General features: G+C 41.1%; 1 protein-coding gene across 2 annotated transcripts in view; it reads right to left on the reverse strand.

The window, feature by feature from the left end:
- Nucleotides 1-15,959, reverse strand: part of LOC124615365 (TRPL translocation defect protein 14) — a 164,509-nt gene that overhangs the window by 23,815 nt on the left and 124,735 nt on the right. For both annotated transcript variants that reach the window (XM_047143195.1, XM_047143187.1), the window contains one exon: nucleotides 15,180-15,372. In XM_047143195.1, the coding sequence (XP_046999151.1) occupies nucleotides 15,180-15,372 (193 nt within the window). The remainder of the gene's footprint in view (nucleotides 1-15,179; nucleotides 15,373-15,959) is intronic.

A 15,959-nucleotide genomic window follows, 5' to 3' on the forward strand; every position in this document is an offset into this window, starting at 1 on the left:
CTGCATTAAATCCAATAGTTTGCAACGAAAAATATTCACTGCGAGTTTGGTGCCTGTTGGGTCATTCACATCTGTGTATGAAATGTATCTAATGTACTGAAGTTTTCTATAAACTTGTGAGGACATGTATATCTATCTCCAATCTGAAGTAAATGGATAGTATATAGGACACTCACTTCTGTTCATGAGCATAAGGAATACACCCAGAATGAAATATTTGTAATGTCCCCCCTTTCGTCAGTAACAGTTTGAGACATCTAAATGACATTTTAGTAAATTGTAGCACATAAAGAGAGTATTTTACCATACTATTAATACGTGAAACTTTCTCATCTACCGTGATACGCAAGGAACTGCAGTTTTTTTTCCCTTCTTTTTCTTTCTTTTTTTTCTTCTTTCTTCAATTGAGCATTATACTTCTTTAGTGGTGAAATTATAATTGCTGTGGGTTTTGCAATAAGATAACTGAATAAGCTAAATGTTTATTTTATACTGAGGATGAGCTTTTTCACAAACTGCTGAGCTGTGTTGCCCTCAGGTGCTAGTTTAATAATACAGTTTGTACGATTTTGTCGCAATAGAAAGTCCAGTTGATCTTTTTAAAATCTGCAATGTTTCATGAAAAGAGGCAGATCTAAATGGCAACAAGAGAAGGTGTTACTCAACTTGTCACTAAAGATACTTTTCTGAAAGGGGGAGGGGGGAGACGTAGTTCAGAAGTCTGGGAAAAACATATACTTTAGGAGCTTAGTGTGTTCAAACAAACAGGCACAACAGTTTTACAGTTTTATTACTGGTATAGATTTTAGCAACTGAATTTTTGAATGTATGTAAGAACTCCCTCAAGATCATGACGATCATGCTGCTGCTTGGTCCCTCATGAGAAGTGAGATATAAAATTCAAATCACAATACCTCTCGAGAAGTATGCCTTGTTTTAAAAAATATTTAAACACACTATTTTGCCTTAATTGAATCAGTAAAGTACTTTGAATCTGTATAAATAAATGAAGATATTTCATTACTCAATACCTTGTGCTATTTTATGTGATGATTCATCTTCACTGTGTTCCCCCCCCCCCCCCCCCCCTTTTCTGTTTGCGATATTCTGAAGCTATAGTGCAAATATTGTAACAAATAGTCTTCAGCCTCAATTAAAAATTGTCAAAGTAACAGCTCTCGTTTTAGTGTGCTCATGGTGTTATTAGAGTTACTCAATTTAAGTAGCATCACTATACTCTATTTATGCCAACTGATGGTAAAGTTTGGATGGAGGTAAGTAGTCATTTTGTAATACATACAAGAAAAAGCTTGCAGGCATAAAATTTTATGTCTAAAGGGGACACAATGTAGCATAAAAAGTTAAGTCAGTCAACAACAGCCAATCATAAAGCTCCTATAGCTAAATCAGCATAGTGACATATTCATATTAAGTGACTGTGATGTCAACAAATAATTGCAGCAGTGTGATTCCTTACGCATGAGCTACACTAAGAATGTAACACTTGAGAATTGCTTGGTGGTCAAGCTGCTGCCTCATCTTCCCATCCCTGATACCATGTAGAAACCTTTTAGGAAATTTTAAAATAAGAATTCCAAGACATATAGATACGAAAGGAGTGAAATAAACTGAAAATGATCACAGAATTCCATGTGCACTCTATCCAACAAACTACAATGTAGCTTTTTTTAAGAGCATGTTCAGAAATGTATTACAAGAATATTGTTTTACAAAAGGACGTTTCTACTACTGTTGTGTGTGGCTCAGCATCAGTAGTCATGTACCAACATGATGAAAGTAATCATGTTGACAAGAAGATTGTGAAATGATTATACAGGGTGATTTTTTTTCCACCATGCACAAATTCTAGGGGCTGATAAATGAGATTACATGGAACAAAAAAGGTCTCATGAACTTATGACTGGAAATGCAAGGTTTCCATGCTGGAGACCATTTATTGAATCGTACACTGTTACAGAGACTGTGGTCTAATGCGTGCTGTACCATGCAACCACATTAGAGTACGAGTTGAAAATGGTTTCCATGTGCTTCAGCACATGCATGTACGTGCCATAGCATGTTCTGTCTCACATGTTCACATCAGCCATGCTCCATCCGAACATTGTCAAATGCAACATGAATATGCTGTCCCACTGTCTCTACATCTGGAATGGGCTCTGCATACTTGATACTTTTGAGATGGCCCCAAAACCAGAAATTACATGGGTTGAAATCTGGTGAATGAACAGGCCATGCAACTGGATCCCTTGTCCGATCTGTCTACCAGAGAAGACATGATTAAGATGCGTCCGGATGCTAATGGCAAAGTGGGCTGGAGCACCACCATATAGCAGCCACACAACCCTTCGAATCATCAATGGCAGTTCTTCCTGCAAGGGAGGCAAAGTCATCCACACGAAATGCCAATAGTTCCGGCCTATTAGGTGACATGAAAGGAAGACTGGCCCAAAAATATGGTCACCAATTATCACGACCCATACATTCTGGCTGCACCGATGCTGATGATTCACTGTCACCACATAACGGGGGTTCTGCATACTATCCCACAGATGGATTATGAAAGTTGAACATACCACTCTGCGTAAAGGTGGCCTTATCCGTGAACAGGATGCATGACAAATCTCACAATCGTGGTTGCCTGGTGAAAAAACCAGTGACAAAACTGCTCCCAATATGGAAAGTCGGCCACTAATAATGGGCCCTGCACACATTGTAAGTGATAAGTGTAGAAACAACTGTCACGGAAAATGTTCCACATGGTTGTCTGGTTTGCCCCATACTGGCGGGACAACTGTCTGGAACTGACACGGCAGTCGCCTTCCACAGTGTTAATCACATTTTCCACAAAGTCTGGTGTCCAAATGTTATGGGTATATTCCTCATGATTTCTTGAAACAACCCAGTCTCAGACAAGCGACAAAACACTGTTGCAAACATTGAATGCTGTGGTATGTGTGTGTGTGTGTGTGTGTGTGTGTGTGTGTGTGTGTGTGTGTGTGTGTGTGTGACAACCTTTGACCTTTGCTGCCCACTGTCCATTACCATTTGCCTTTCCATAAACAAACGCCATGTTGGCAGTCTCTTAATTCGAATGTCGAACCATTGTGTACAATGCTTCATCACATCCACTACAAGTTGAGTCAGCAAGAAAGGTGAATCAGATGTAACATTACCAATGAATATGGCAGGAGAGGGCACAAGGGCATGACGTATGAGGAACAGTACCATCCACTAGAAGGAAACTATGATACTGTGACTGGCTGCATGGTACAGTACTTATTAGACCGCAGTCTCTGTAAGAAAGTATGACTGAATAAATGTTCTGTACCATGGAAACCATTCGTTTCTGGACATACATTCATTTGACCTTTTTTGTTCCACATCCTCTTATCAATCAATACCTAGAGTTTTTACACGGCGGAAAAAAAAAAAAAAATATCACCCTGTATGTTCTATGAGAGTGAAGTGTTTAACCCTCTTCTAATGTGTGTTTTCATGAGTAATATTATAATAACTGTAGATGTCATTAGATATGTAATGTTACTACAGTATATTACCAAATTTATCCAATTATAAGATATGATTTTGTACCAAATCTGTTATTTGAAAACTACATCGTCCTCATATTCACAGATTAAACTATTACTTCTGACAAAATTTTTACATTATTTAGTAGAGGATATAGGGGTCGTCTTACATTTCGAGATGAAGCTTTGGCTATTGAAGTCATGTGCAGAGTTATTCTGTAACTGCCATCTGCGTCACGTCTGCTGTGCAGCGAGCTACGTTAATTTAAGTATTAACTGTATATTTCTTACTTGTCACTTCTTCTTCCATGTGTTTTTGCTTTCAGGAAGCTTTAATTGTCTACCATCTGGTGAGCAAGATGTATGAAACAGGCAAAATACCCTCAGACTTCAAGAACAATATAATAATTCCAATTCCAAAGAAAGCAGGTGTTGACAGATGTGAAAATTACCGAACAGTCAGTTTAATGAGCCACAGCTGCAAAATACTAACACGAATTCTTTACAGACGAATGGAAAAACTAGTAGAAGCCGACCTCGGGGAAGATCAGTTTGGATTCCGTAGAAATACTGGAACACGTGAGGCAATACTGACCCTACGACTTATCTTAGAAGAAAGATTAAGGAAAGGCAAACCTACGTTTCTAGCATTTGTAGACTTAGAGAAAGCTTTTGACAATGTTGACTGGAATACTCTCTTTCAAATTCTAAAGGTGGCAGGGGTAAAATACAGGGAGCGAAAGGCTATTTACAATTTGTACAGAAACCAGATGGCAGTTATACTAGTAGAGGGGCACGAAAGGGAAGCAGTGGTTGGGAAGGGAGTAAGACAAGGTTGTAGCCTCTCCCCAATGTTATTCAATCTGTATATTGAGCAAGCAGTAAAGGAAACAAAAGAAAAATTCGGAGTAGGTATTAAAAGCCATGGAGGAGAAATAAAAACTTTGATGTTCGCCGATGACATTGTAATTCTGTCAGAGACAGCAAAGGACTTGGAAGAGCAGTTGAATGGAATGGACAGGCATCAAGGGATCACCAATTTAGTATTGGAGGGCAGCGTCGAGCGTAAAAATCGTAGGGGGAGACCAAGAGATGAATACACTAAGCAGATTCAGAAGGATGTAGGCTGCAGTAGGTACTGGGAGATGAAGAAGCTTGCACAGGATAGAGTAGCATGGAGAGCTGCTCTCAAACCAGTCTCAGGACTGAAGACCACAACAACAACATAATTGTCGAGTGCTAATAATAGTGTTCCATAGATTTTGTGTTTTATTTTGAATACAGTCAGAGAGAGTCCCTTTAGTCAGCCACAGTGCCAGTAGTGCTAAAGTTCGTTTTGAATACAGTCCAGAGACAGGTAGTGCTATTTTCATTGCTTTCTACAAGAAGTGTCTAGTAACCACAGCTTAGTCAACTATCAGCCGCCTTTAGTGAATTAGCAGTCTAGTTAAAAGTTGATTAACTCTCTACAGTAAATTGATTTCTTAGGATGGACAGGATGTGTGACTGCTGTGTACGGACGCAAGAGGAGCTGGCAACTATTTGCGAACAGCTGAACGTGTTGATGGCCGCAGACAGCAGTCTTCAGGCTGCTGCCTCTGAGTGTAGCGGCAGTGGGGAGTCTGGTGCGTCACTTGGTACACCCCAGGTGTTACATGCTTCACCCACTGTCCCTGCTGTCGAGACATCTTCGCAAGTACTGGGCGCAGTTGGGCCACCCTCTCCCCAAGGGGAGTGGCGGGTTCAGCGGCGTTCACGGCGCAAGAGGCGGAGGGTCAATGTGGAGGCTGGCTGTGTGGCATCGACCGCTCTGCCTGTGAGTGGACATGGGGCTGCTCCTTCAGCAAGGCCCGAAAAGGGACACCGGGGGGGGGGGGGGGGGGGGTTTATTAGTGATTTGGAGCTCCAATGTTAGGCGGGTGATGGAGCCCCTTAGGGAAATAGCGGAAAGGTCGGGGAAGAAGGCCAGTGTTCACTCTATCTGCTTGCCGGGGGGTCTCATCCAAGATGTGGAGGAGGCCCTGCCGGCGGCGATAGAGAGCACTGGGTGCACCCGACTGCAAATTGTTGCTCATGTCGGCACCAATGACTCCTGCCGTCTGGGTTCAGAGGTCATCCTTAGTTCATACAGGTGGCTGGTGGAGTTGGTGAAGGTGGAAAGCCTCGCTCGCGGGGTGGAATCTGAACTAACTATTTGTAGTATCATTCCCAGAACCGATCGCGGTCCTCTGGTTTGGAGCCGAGTGGAAGGCTTAAACCAGAGGCTCAGATGATTCTGCAGAGATCTGTGGTGCAAATTTCTCGACCTCCGCTATCGGGTGGAGAAATGTAGGGTCCCCCTGAATAGGTCAGGCGTGCACTACATGCAGGAAGCGGCTACAAGGGTAGCGGAGTACGTGTGGAGTGCACATGTGGGTTTTTTAGGTTAGAGAATTCTCTTCCTAGGCCCGACAAGACACCTCCCGAGACGCGGCAAGGTAGGAGTAGGCAAAATGCAACAGGGAATAACAATATTAATCTGCGAATAGTAAACTGCAGCAGCGTCTATAGAAAGGTCCCAGAACTGCTCTCATTAATAAACGGTCACAATGCCCACATAGTACTAGGGACAGAAAGTTGGCTGAAACCAGATGTAAACAGTAATGAAATTCTAAACTCAGATTGGAATGTATACTGCAGAGACAGGCTGGACAGTGAAGGGGGAGGCGTGTTTATAGCGATAAGAAGTGCAATAGTATTGAAGGAAATTGACGGAGATCTGAAATGTGAAATAATTTGGGTAAAGGTCATGGTTAAAGCAGGCTCACACATGGTAATTGGATGTCGCTATAGGCCCCCTGGCTCAGCAGCTGTTGTGGCTGAGCACCTGAAGGATAATTTGGAAAATATTTCGAATAGATTTCCCCACCATATTATAGTTCTGGGTGGAGATTTTAATTTGCCGGATATAGGCTGGGAGACTCAAACGTTCGTAACGGGTGGCAGAGACAAAGAATCCAGTGAAATTTTTTTTAAGTGCTTTATCTGAAAACTACCTTGAGCAGTTAAACAGAGAACCGACTCGTGGCAATAACATATTAGACCTTCTGGTGACAAACAGACCCGAACTATTTGAAACAGTTTACGCAGAACAGGGAATCAACGATCATAAAGCGGTTACTGCTTTGATGATTTCAGCCGTAAATAGAAATATTAAAAAAGGTAGGAAGATTTTTCTGTTTAGCAAAAGTGACAAAAAGCAGATTTCAGAGTACCTGATGGCTCAACACAAAAGTTTTGTCTGAAGTACAGATAGTGTTGAGGATCAGTGGACAAAGTTCAAAACCATCGTACAATATGTGTTAGATGAGTATGTGCCAAGCAAGATTGTAAGAGATGGAAAAGAGCCACCGTGGTACAACAACCAAGTTAGAAAATTGCTGCGGAAGCAAAAGGAACTTCACAGCAAACAAACATAGCCAAAGCCTTGCAGACAAACAAAAATTACGCGATGCAAAATGTAGTGTGAGGAGGGCTATGCGAGAGGTGTTCAATGAATTCGAAAGTAAAGTTCTATGTACCGACTTGGCAGAAAATCCCAAGAAATTTTGATCTTATGTCAAAGCGGTAGGTGGATCGAAACAAAATGTCCAGACACTCTGTGACAAAATCGTACTGAAACAGAGAATGACAGACCAAAGGCCGAAATACTAAATGTCTTTTTCCAAAGCTGTTTCACAGAGGAAGACTGCACTGTAGTTCCTTCTCTAGATTGTCGCACAGATGACAAAATGGTAGGTATTGAAATAGACGACAGAGGGATAGAGAGAAAATTAAAATCGCTCAAAAGTGGAAAGGCCGCTGGACCTGATGGGATACCAGTTCCATTTTACACAGAGTACGTGAAGGAATTTGCCCCCCTTCTTGCAGCAGTGTACCGTAGGTCTATAGATGAGCGTAGCATTCCAAAGGATTGGAAAAGGGCACAGGTCATCCCCGTTTTCAAGAAGGGACATCAAACAGATGTGCAGAACTATAAACCCATATCTGTAACGTCTATCAGTTGTAGAATTTTGGAACACGTATTATGTTAGAGTATAATGACTTTTCTGGAGACTAGAAATGTACTCTGTAGGAATCAGCATGGGTTTCGAAAAAGACGATCATGTGAAACCCAGCTCGCGCTATTCAGAGGGCCATAGACACGGGTTCACAGGTAGATGCCATGTTTCTTGACTTCCGCAAGGCGTTCGATACAGTTCCGCACAGTCGTTTAATGAACAAAGTAAGAGCATATGGACTATCAGACCAGTTGTGCGATTGGATTGAAGAGTTCCTAGATAACAGAATGCAGCATGTCATTCTCAATGGAGAGAAGTCTTCCGAAGTAAGAGTGATTTCAGGTGTGCCGCAGGGGAGTGTCATAGGACCGTTGCTATTCACAATATTCATAAATGACCTTGTGGATGACATCGGAAGTTCACTGAGGCTTTTTGCAGATGATGCTGTGGTATATCGAGTGGTTGTAACAATGGAAAATTGTACTGAAATGCAGGAGGATCTGCAGCAATTGACGCATGGTGCAGGGAATGGCAATTGAATCTCAATGTAGACAAGTGTGATGTGTTGCAAATACATAGAAAGAAAGATCCCTTAACATTTAGCTACAATATAGCAGGTCAGCAACTTGAAGCAGCTAATTCCATAAATTATTTGGGAGTACGCATTAGGAGTGACTTGAAATGGAATGATCACATAAAGTTGATTGTCGGTAAAGCAGATGCCAGACAGATTCATTGGAAGAATCCTAAGGAAATGCATTCCGAAAACAAAGGGAGTCGGTTACAGTACACTTGTTGGCTCACTGCTTGAATATTGCTCACCAGTGTGGGATCTGTACCAGATAGGGTTGATAGATGAGATAGAGATGATCCAATGGAGAGCAGCACGCTTCGTTACAGGAACATTTAATAATCACGAAAGCGTTACGGAGATGATAGATAAACTCCAGTGGAAGGCTCTGCAGGAGAGACGCTCAGTAGCTCGATACGGGCTTTTGTTGAAGTTTCAAGAACATACCTTCACAGAGGTGTCAAGCAGTATATTGCTCCCTCCTATGTATATCTCGCGAAGAGACCATGAGGATAAAACCAGAGAGATTAGAGCCCACACAGAGGCATACCGACAATCATTCTTTCCACGAACAATACGAGACTGGAATAGAAGGGAGAATTTATAGAGGTACTCAGGGTACCCTCCGCCACACACCGTCTTGCGGAGTATGGATGTAGATGTAGATGTAGATTCTGAAAAACTCTGAAGGGCAGGGCTCTGCAAATGATACTCCCCATTCAGACAGGCTCAAGATTTCCCAATATGGCGAAACACCTGATACAATATTCACATTGCTCCCACAATCACACGACACTGACCTGTGCTTTGGTAGTGCAGGAGATATGCAAGAAACTATGAACTAGCCACTGCAATGGTCTATTGCACTGATTAAAATCTAAAATTTTTGTGACACAAAGAGGAAAAAGCATTAAATTCTATCATCTTACAAATTTTTGTTGTATTCAAACAGGTTTGCAGTAAATGTTCTCGTACATGTATGAACACTGTACACAAACAGTATTCTTACATAAAGTTAACATTAAAAAATGGAGAGACCGATGACCTCAGCAATTTGGTTCCATAAGACCTTACCACAAAATTTCCAATTTTTTTGTTCAAAAATGTAAACAAAGACTTTCAAAAAAACATTATTTGATTCAAAATCCAGACTAATATTTTATTTTTTTCTGAGTGACTAATGATTATTGATTTACAAAGTGGACTGCAAATGAGAAATTCAGCCACTGTTCATGTACAATAGTAATGGGTAAAAACATGACCAGCTTTAGAATATGATTGTGACATCCAGTTGAAATGAAAAGAAAAATTAATCCAGAATGAAATGTCTAACAAAGCAAGTAAATCATATTAGATTGCCTGTAATTGTTATCACAAGAATAAATTACCTGTCATGGAGATAGTACCAATGAGCGAAAGTTCGAGAATAGGACCAAGTTGTAATTGTGACCTTTAATTTATGAATTAACTGGTATTGTTACATATGAGCTGCACACTAGAAAATATGACAATCAGTTTTTCATAGTTGCTCAAGGTCAGTACTTCGGAAGGGTTGGAAGGGGAACAGTGACATCAGCTTGAAGATTGCCAATGGGGAGGGGGGGGGGAGGGGGGGGTGAAGTGAGTGAGCAGCAAGTTTTGTCATGTGGCCAGTCATGGGAATGTGTACCACATACTTCGGCTTTTTAAGAACAGCTACCATATTTAAACCTCAGTTTGCCTGAATCCATTTGTAGTCGGAATCAAACTGAGTTTAAAATTGGAAAAATACACAAGAATAGTATTAATTTCTGCAGGAGACAGTAAAAGTCTAGATAGGGGCCGGTGACGTCGTCGTGTGTTTCAGGCTGCAAAGTGATCGATACTCACTGTCATACATGATGGGAATGAAAGGGGGTGTGCCAACTGGTTCTACACAGCCAATGACAAAGCAGTGGGCAGGGTTTATGTTTGGAAGCATTAGACATAGCAACATTTTCATGTTGGTATAGAAGTAAAATCTGATATGTTTAAAAAACCAGCTGTGTTCTCAATTCCCTCCATAACTACAATCTCAAAAATAGCAACATATTCAGAAGAAACAACCAAACATTTGTGACAATGAAGACACACAGAAGAGCCAAAAAATCTGGTTCACCTGCCTAATATTGTGTATGGCCTCCATGAGCATGCAGAAGTGCCGCAACATGACATGGCATGGACTCTTACTAATGTCTGAAGTAGTGCTGGAGAGCATTGACACTACAAATCCTGAGAGCTGTCCATAAATCCATAAGAGTGCGAGGGAGTGGAGAGCTCCTCTGAACAGCATGCTGCAAGGCATCCCACATATGCTCAATAATATTCATGTCTGGAGAGTTTGGTGGCCAGCGGAAGTGTTGAAACTCATGAGTGTGTTCATGGAGCCACTCTTCAGAAAGTCTGGACGTCTGGGGTGTTGCATTGTCCTGAGGGGATTGCCGAAGTCCGTCGGAATGCACAATCGACATGAATGGATGCAGGTGATCAGACAGGATGCTTACGCATGTGTCACCTAGACCGGGTGTCCCATATCACTCCAATTGCACACACCCCACACCACTACAAAGCCTCCACCAGCTTGAACAATCCCCTGCTGACAAGCAGGGACCATGAACTCATGAGGTTGTCCCCATACCCATACATGTCCATCGGCTCGATATAATTTGTAACAAGACTCGTCTGACCAGGCAACATGTTTCCAGTCATCAACAGTCCAATGTCAGGGCTGACAGGCTCAGGCAAGGTGTAAAGCTTTGTGTCATGCAGTCATTAAACGTACACGAGTGGGCCTTCAGCTCCAAAAGCCCATGTCGATGATGTTTCATTGCATGGTTTGCACGCTGACACACTTTGATGGCCCAGCATTTAAATCTGCAGCAATCTGTGGAAGGGTTGCACTTCTGTCACATTGAACAATTCTCTTCAGACATTCATCATTGGTCCTGTCCTTGCAGGATCTTTTTCCGGCTGCAGTGATGTTGGAGATTTGACGTTTTATTGTATTCCTGATATTCACGGTACACTTGTGAAATCGTCATACAGGAAAATCCACACCTCATCGCTACCTTTTAGATGCTGTGCCCCATCACTCATGTGCCGACTACAAGACAATGTTCAAACTCACTCAAATATTGAACTGCCATTGTATCAGCAGTAACCTATCTAACAACTACGCCAGACAATTGTGTCTTATAAATGTGTCGCTGACGACAGTGCTGTATCCTGCCTGTTTTCATATCTCTGTACTTGAACACACATGCCTACATCAGTTCCTCTGGCACTTCAGTGTAAATTTCATAGCTATGCTATTTGGATGATGATTAAAAATAGTGATATAACAGACTACAGGGTCAGTAAGCAAGAAAGGTAGAAAATAAAGTGGTTTGAAAATTAATGTAAATCATCTCGTTTTGTTCCTAATATTATCAAAATCTGTACATAATAAAAGGCATACGTTTATAAAAGGTAAAATTTAACTTATTGGAATATATGTCAATAAAACAATTTGTAATTTTGATTAGTCAGAACACGTAGAACAGAATTTTTTCTCAATGAGCCTCTTAAAAAAAGAGGGGGATCATCTTATATTCAGTGTCGTCTTACACTCAGTAAAATACAGTACTTGTAAATACTCTAGGAATAATGGAGACCACTCATTAATTGATAGAATCATTGAGTCATTGATAGGCACACAAAAAAGAATGAAAACCTGCTAGGTTTGGATGAATTCGTATTCCTAAAGTATTTGCATTTTGCCAGAAGTTTCCTTACAATGTTTATGTTAATCATAGTATACATATTGTTTTTGAATGCAAACTTTTTGTACTACAGTAGAGCATCGATTATCCGAACGTCGGCCAACCGAACTACCGTTTAACCGAGCTGTGTACTCGCTCGCACCTGTTGCTCTCCCACCCTACCGTCCATCATCCCCCTCACTCCCAAACCCAGTTTCCCCACAGTAGTCGCCACACTGGGCCACCGCTGGCGGAACATTGCTTCTAATGGGGCCTTCACAAGGTGCTGCTGACCGGCCAAGTCACCAGTCGCTGTGTTTCAACAATCAGCACACTTCTGTCGGGTTGGCACTGGCAGTAGAAGTAGCTGCAGTACCAAAGCTGTTCACAGCAACAGCTGCGCCAGCATAGAGTTGAGGTGTGCCGCTCCGCACAGCTTGAAGGATTGCACGCCCCCAAGAAGAGCTTCTCACGGTGCAAACAGTCAGTCACCTTCTGTTCTCTGTTACGACCACTTGTGTACTGCTGCGTGAAAAAGTGAACTTGACGATGCAAAATGCTTAAACATTAACGTGTTGTCCTTTCTATGAGGGACAAGTATGAGATTATTAAAAGGTTAGAAGAAGGTGAATCTGCAACCACTTCATCCAATGAGTACAAGGTGGGGAAGTCGACAATTACGGATATAAAAAAAACAAAAGAGGAGCATAGCAAATTTTATAGCTATGCTTCTTGATTCTACTGATGGATCAACAAGCTGTACAAGCCGTAAAACTATGAAGCTCGCCACTAACACAGATATAGATGATGCTGTTTACAAGTGGTTTACACAAAAAGAGATCGGAAGGAGAACCTATCTCAGGTACCATTCTGTGTGGGAAGGCAATGCAGTTCAACGAAAAACTTGGAGGGCCTTCGAATTTTAAAGTGAGCATGGGCTAGTTAAAATGCTTCAAGTCTAGACACGGCATTCGTGAGCTGACAATACAGGAAGAAAAACTGTCGGCTGATTCTTCAGCAGCTGATTCTTTCAAACTCAAACTAAGGGACGTATTAAGGGAAGAAGATTATGCTCTCAAAAACGTTTACAATGCTGACGAAACTGGACTTAACTGGAAAGCTTTACCGAGAAAAACTGTTGTTTCACGCCATGAATTAGCAGCACCTGGTCTTAAAACAAGCAAGGACCGTATTACAGCTTTGGCTTGTGCTAATGCTACTGGAAGTCACCAACTGCCTATGTTCGTCATTGGTAAAAGTAAAAAACTGCGTTGTTTCAAGCACGTTAATATGTCAGCCTTGCCTGTTGTGTACACCTCACAAAAGAGTGCCTGGATGGATAGTACGATTTTTATGAAGTGGTTTCTGGACGTTTTCGTACCCTCTGTAAAAGCTCATCAGTTAAAGAATGGGAAGAGGGAGAAAACACTACTCCTTGACAATGCAGCAACTCATCCGTCATGTGATATTTTAGACGAAGAAGACGAGTTCATAAAGGTAATATTTCTTCCACCTAATGTAACCTCCTTATTACAGCCCATGGATCAAGGCGTTATTGAGACTTTCAAACGATATTACAGGAAAGAATTGTTGCGTAAGTTATTGTTAGAAAGAGAAGAGGATGGAGAAGAAAGTCTCTTAAGAAATCATAAGAATACTGACTTGAAAGACACGTCCTACATGATCAGCGCAGCATGGAATAGTGTAAAGGAAGAGAATTTGAAGAAAGCCTTGAATAAGACACAGAAGAAAATTCACAAGGTACGATTGAAAATGACAAACAGAATGATATGTCCGAAATTCTCGGTATGCTAAAAGAAATAGATTGCCACGAATGTGATGAAGAAGACGTTCATGAATGGAAGAATATCGATGATGCAGATCCAGGACACCAGATCATGCAGGACAGCGAGATTGTAAACGTCGTCACTGATAAAGATGACGCTGCCAGCATCTCATCAATCAGTGCTCCACAAAGTGAAGATGAAAGTATACCAACAGCTTCTGAGATGTTCACTTGTTTAGATACTGCCTTGCGATGGTTTGAAGCCCAAGATGAAAGTGACCAGTTTCAGATATCTGTAATGAAAAAAGTACGTGACTTAGCTGCTCGTAAGCGTGTAGGCTTGCTTAGACAGACCAAAATAAAGGATTTTTTTTTAAACGTTAATTTTGTATACTGTGTGGATTGTTCATGCAAAATGCGTATGTAATATGTATATATTTTTGTTTAATGAACGGTGCCACATACTATATATTCCTACTGAAGTTGCCTTTGTATGTTACTTTGTAATACTAAAAGAGATGCCTGTTTTTATGGTTCAAATGGCTCTGAGCACTATGGGACTTAACTACTGTGGTCATCAGTCCCCTAGAACTTAGAACTACGTAAACGTAACTAACCTAAGGACACCACACACATCCATGCCCGAGGCAGGATTCGAACCTGCGACCGTAGCAGTCGCGCGGTTCCGGACTGCGCGCCTAGAACCGCTAGACCACCGCGGCCGGCCTTGTTTTTATGAATAAATTTATGAATAAATTTACTGTAGAGTACTTCTTTTTGGCAAATAAATATGTACAGTTCGATTATCCGAACAAATCAGTTTTCCGAACACCCATGTCCCCCAATTACTTCGGATAATCGACGCTCTACTGTATATATTGGCTTAAATCCTGCTTTAGAACTAGAGGTATCTCATGCTGCCAGGGTGCATAACTGTTAAAGAACATTTCAACTGAATAATAAAACAATGGAAAATCCAGGATGGAATTATAACAATATTATAAAAATGATAGTTGCTATACACCTTATAGCAGACACATTGAGTCACAATAGACACAAAAAGATGTTTCAGTGAAAGAGGCTGCCATCAGAATTAGACACACACACACACACACACACACACACACACACACAAGCACAAGCACATTCTCTGGCTGCCATGGATAGCCTGGCCTTTGTAACCAGAGACTGTGGTCAATGTGCATGTGAGTTGCATTTGTGTGTGTGTGTGTGTGTGTGTGTGTGTGTGTGTGTGTTTTGTCGTCTGGGTTGTTGCCCAATTCTGATAAAGGCCTGTTTGCCTGAAAGCCTTGCTTGACAGGCTTATTGTTGTGCCTGTCTTACTCAGCATCTCCACTATATGGTGAGTAGCAACTACCCTTTTCATAAAATTTTCAACTGAATAATAGGCTAATCATTAACAATGAGACTGTTGATGTGTTGTATTAAATTATGGTTATAAAATGAACAGCATACCATTTTGGCCTCTTTTCCTTAGACGAGCTTGCATACTGGGTGTGTTTGTCTGTAAATAATTGTGCACAACATCAAAATCTTGAAAAGGTGGAAAAAGTGAATCAGGCGGCAAGCTCCCAACCAAAAATTTAAGCTTTCTTGAATTTGTTCGAAGACGATCACCAGTATCAATACCCAGTTTTTGGCACACACTCTGAAATAATTGAAAACCAATTTAAACACAGGTACCTGCAGGCTAAGGATTAAAATGGGCAAAAGTTCAGAAGTAATTTTTATTTTCTTGGAAGATATATTACAAACTATATTACCATACCATAACATACAAAACATTATAATTTCTGGGACCATAAGCTTGTAAAATTTCAAGTGACATGCAAATCAGTAGCACAATACTGGAAAGATCTGAGTAAACCACACATAATGGAAGGAAGAAAGGTAACCACTCATTGTATATTTGAGGCATTAAGTGGTCAAAAGACACCAACATGACAACTTTTTGTGATACTTTCTGACTTTTTTTCCTAACAAACTTACAGATATGAAACAGGATAAGTGACCATGACAATATAGTCATGCTAGTGAGTGTGTGCCTGTTTTTTACTTAGCTCTGTAGCATTAAAAAGATTATACACGATTAAATGTGAGATATCACTGGAGTGAGATGATGTCTGACAGGCTCAGTAATACACTTGTGCTCTCCACTTTTTCGATATATTCATATTATTGCTTGATGGTATTTCAAACACATTTATGCTCTGCTTCTGCATCACCTAAGATAAT

The sequence above is a fragment of the Schistocerca americana genome, chromosome 1 (genome assembly GCF_021461395.2).
Source record: "Schistocerca americana isolate TAMUIC-IGC-003095 chromosome 1, iqSchAmer2.1, whole genome shotgun sequence".
Lineage (NCBI taxonomy): Eukaryota > Metazoa > Arthropoda > Insecta > Orthoptera > Acrididae > Schistocerca > Schistocerca americana.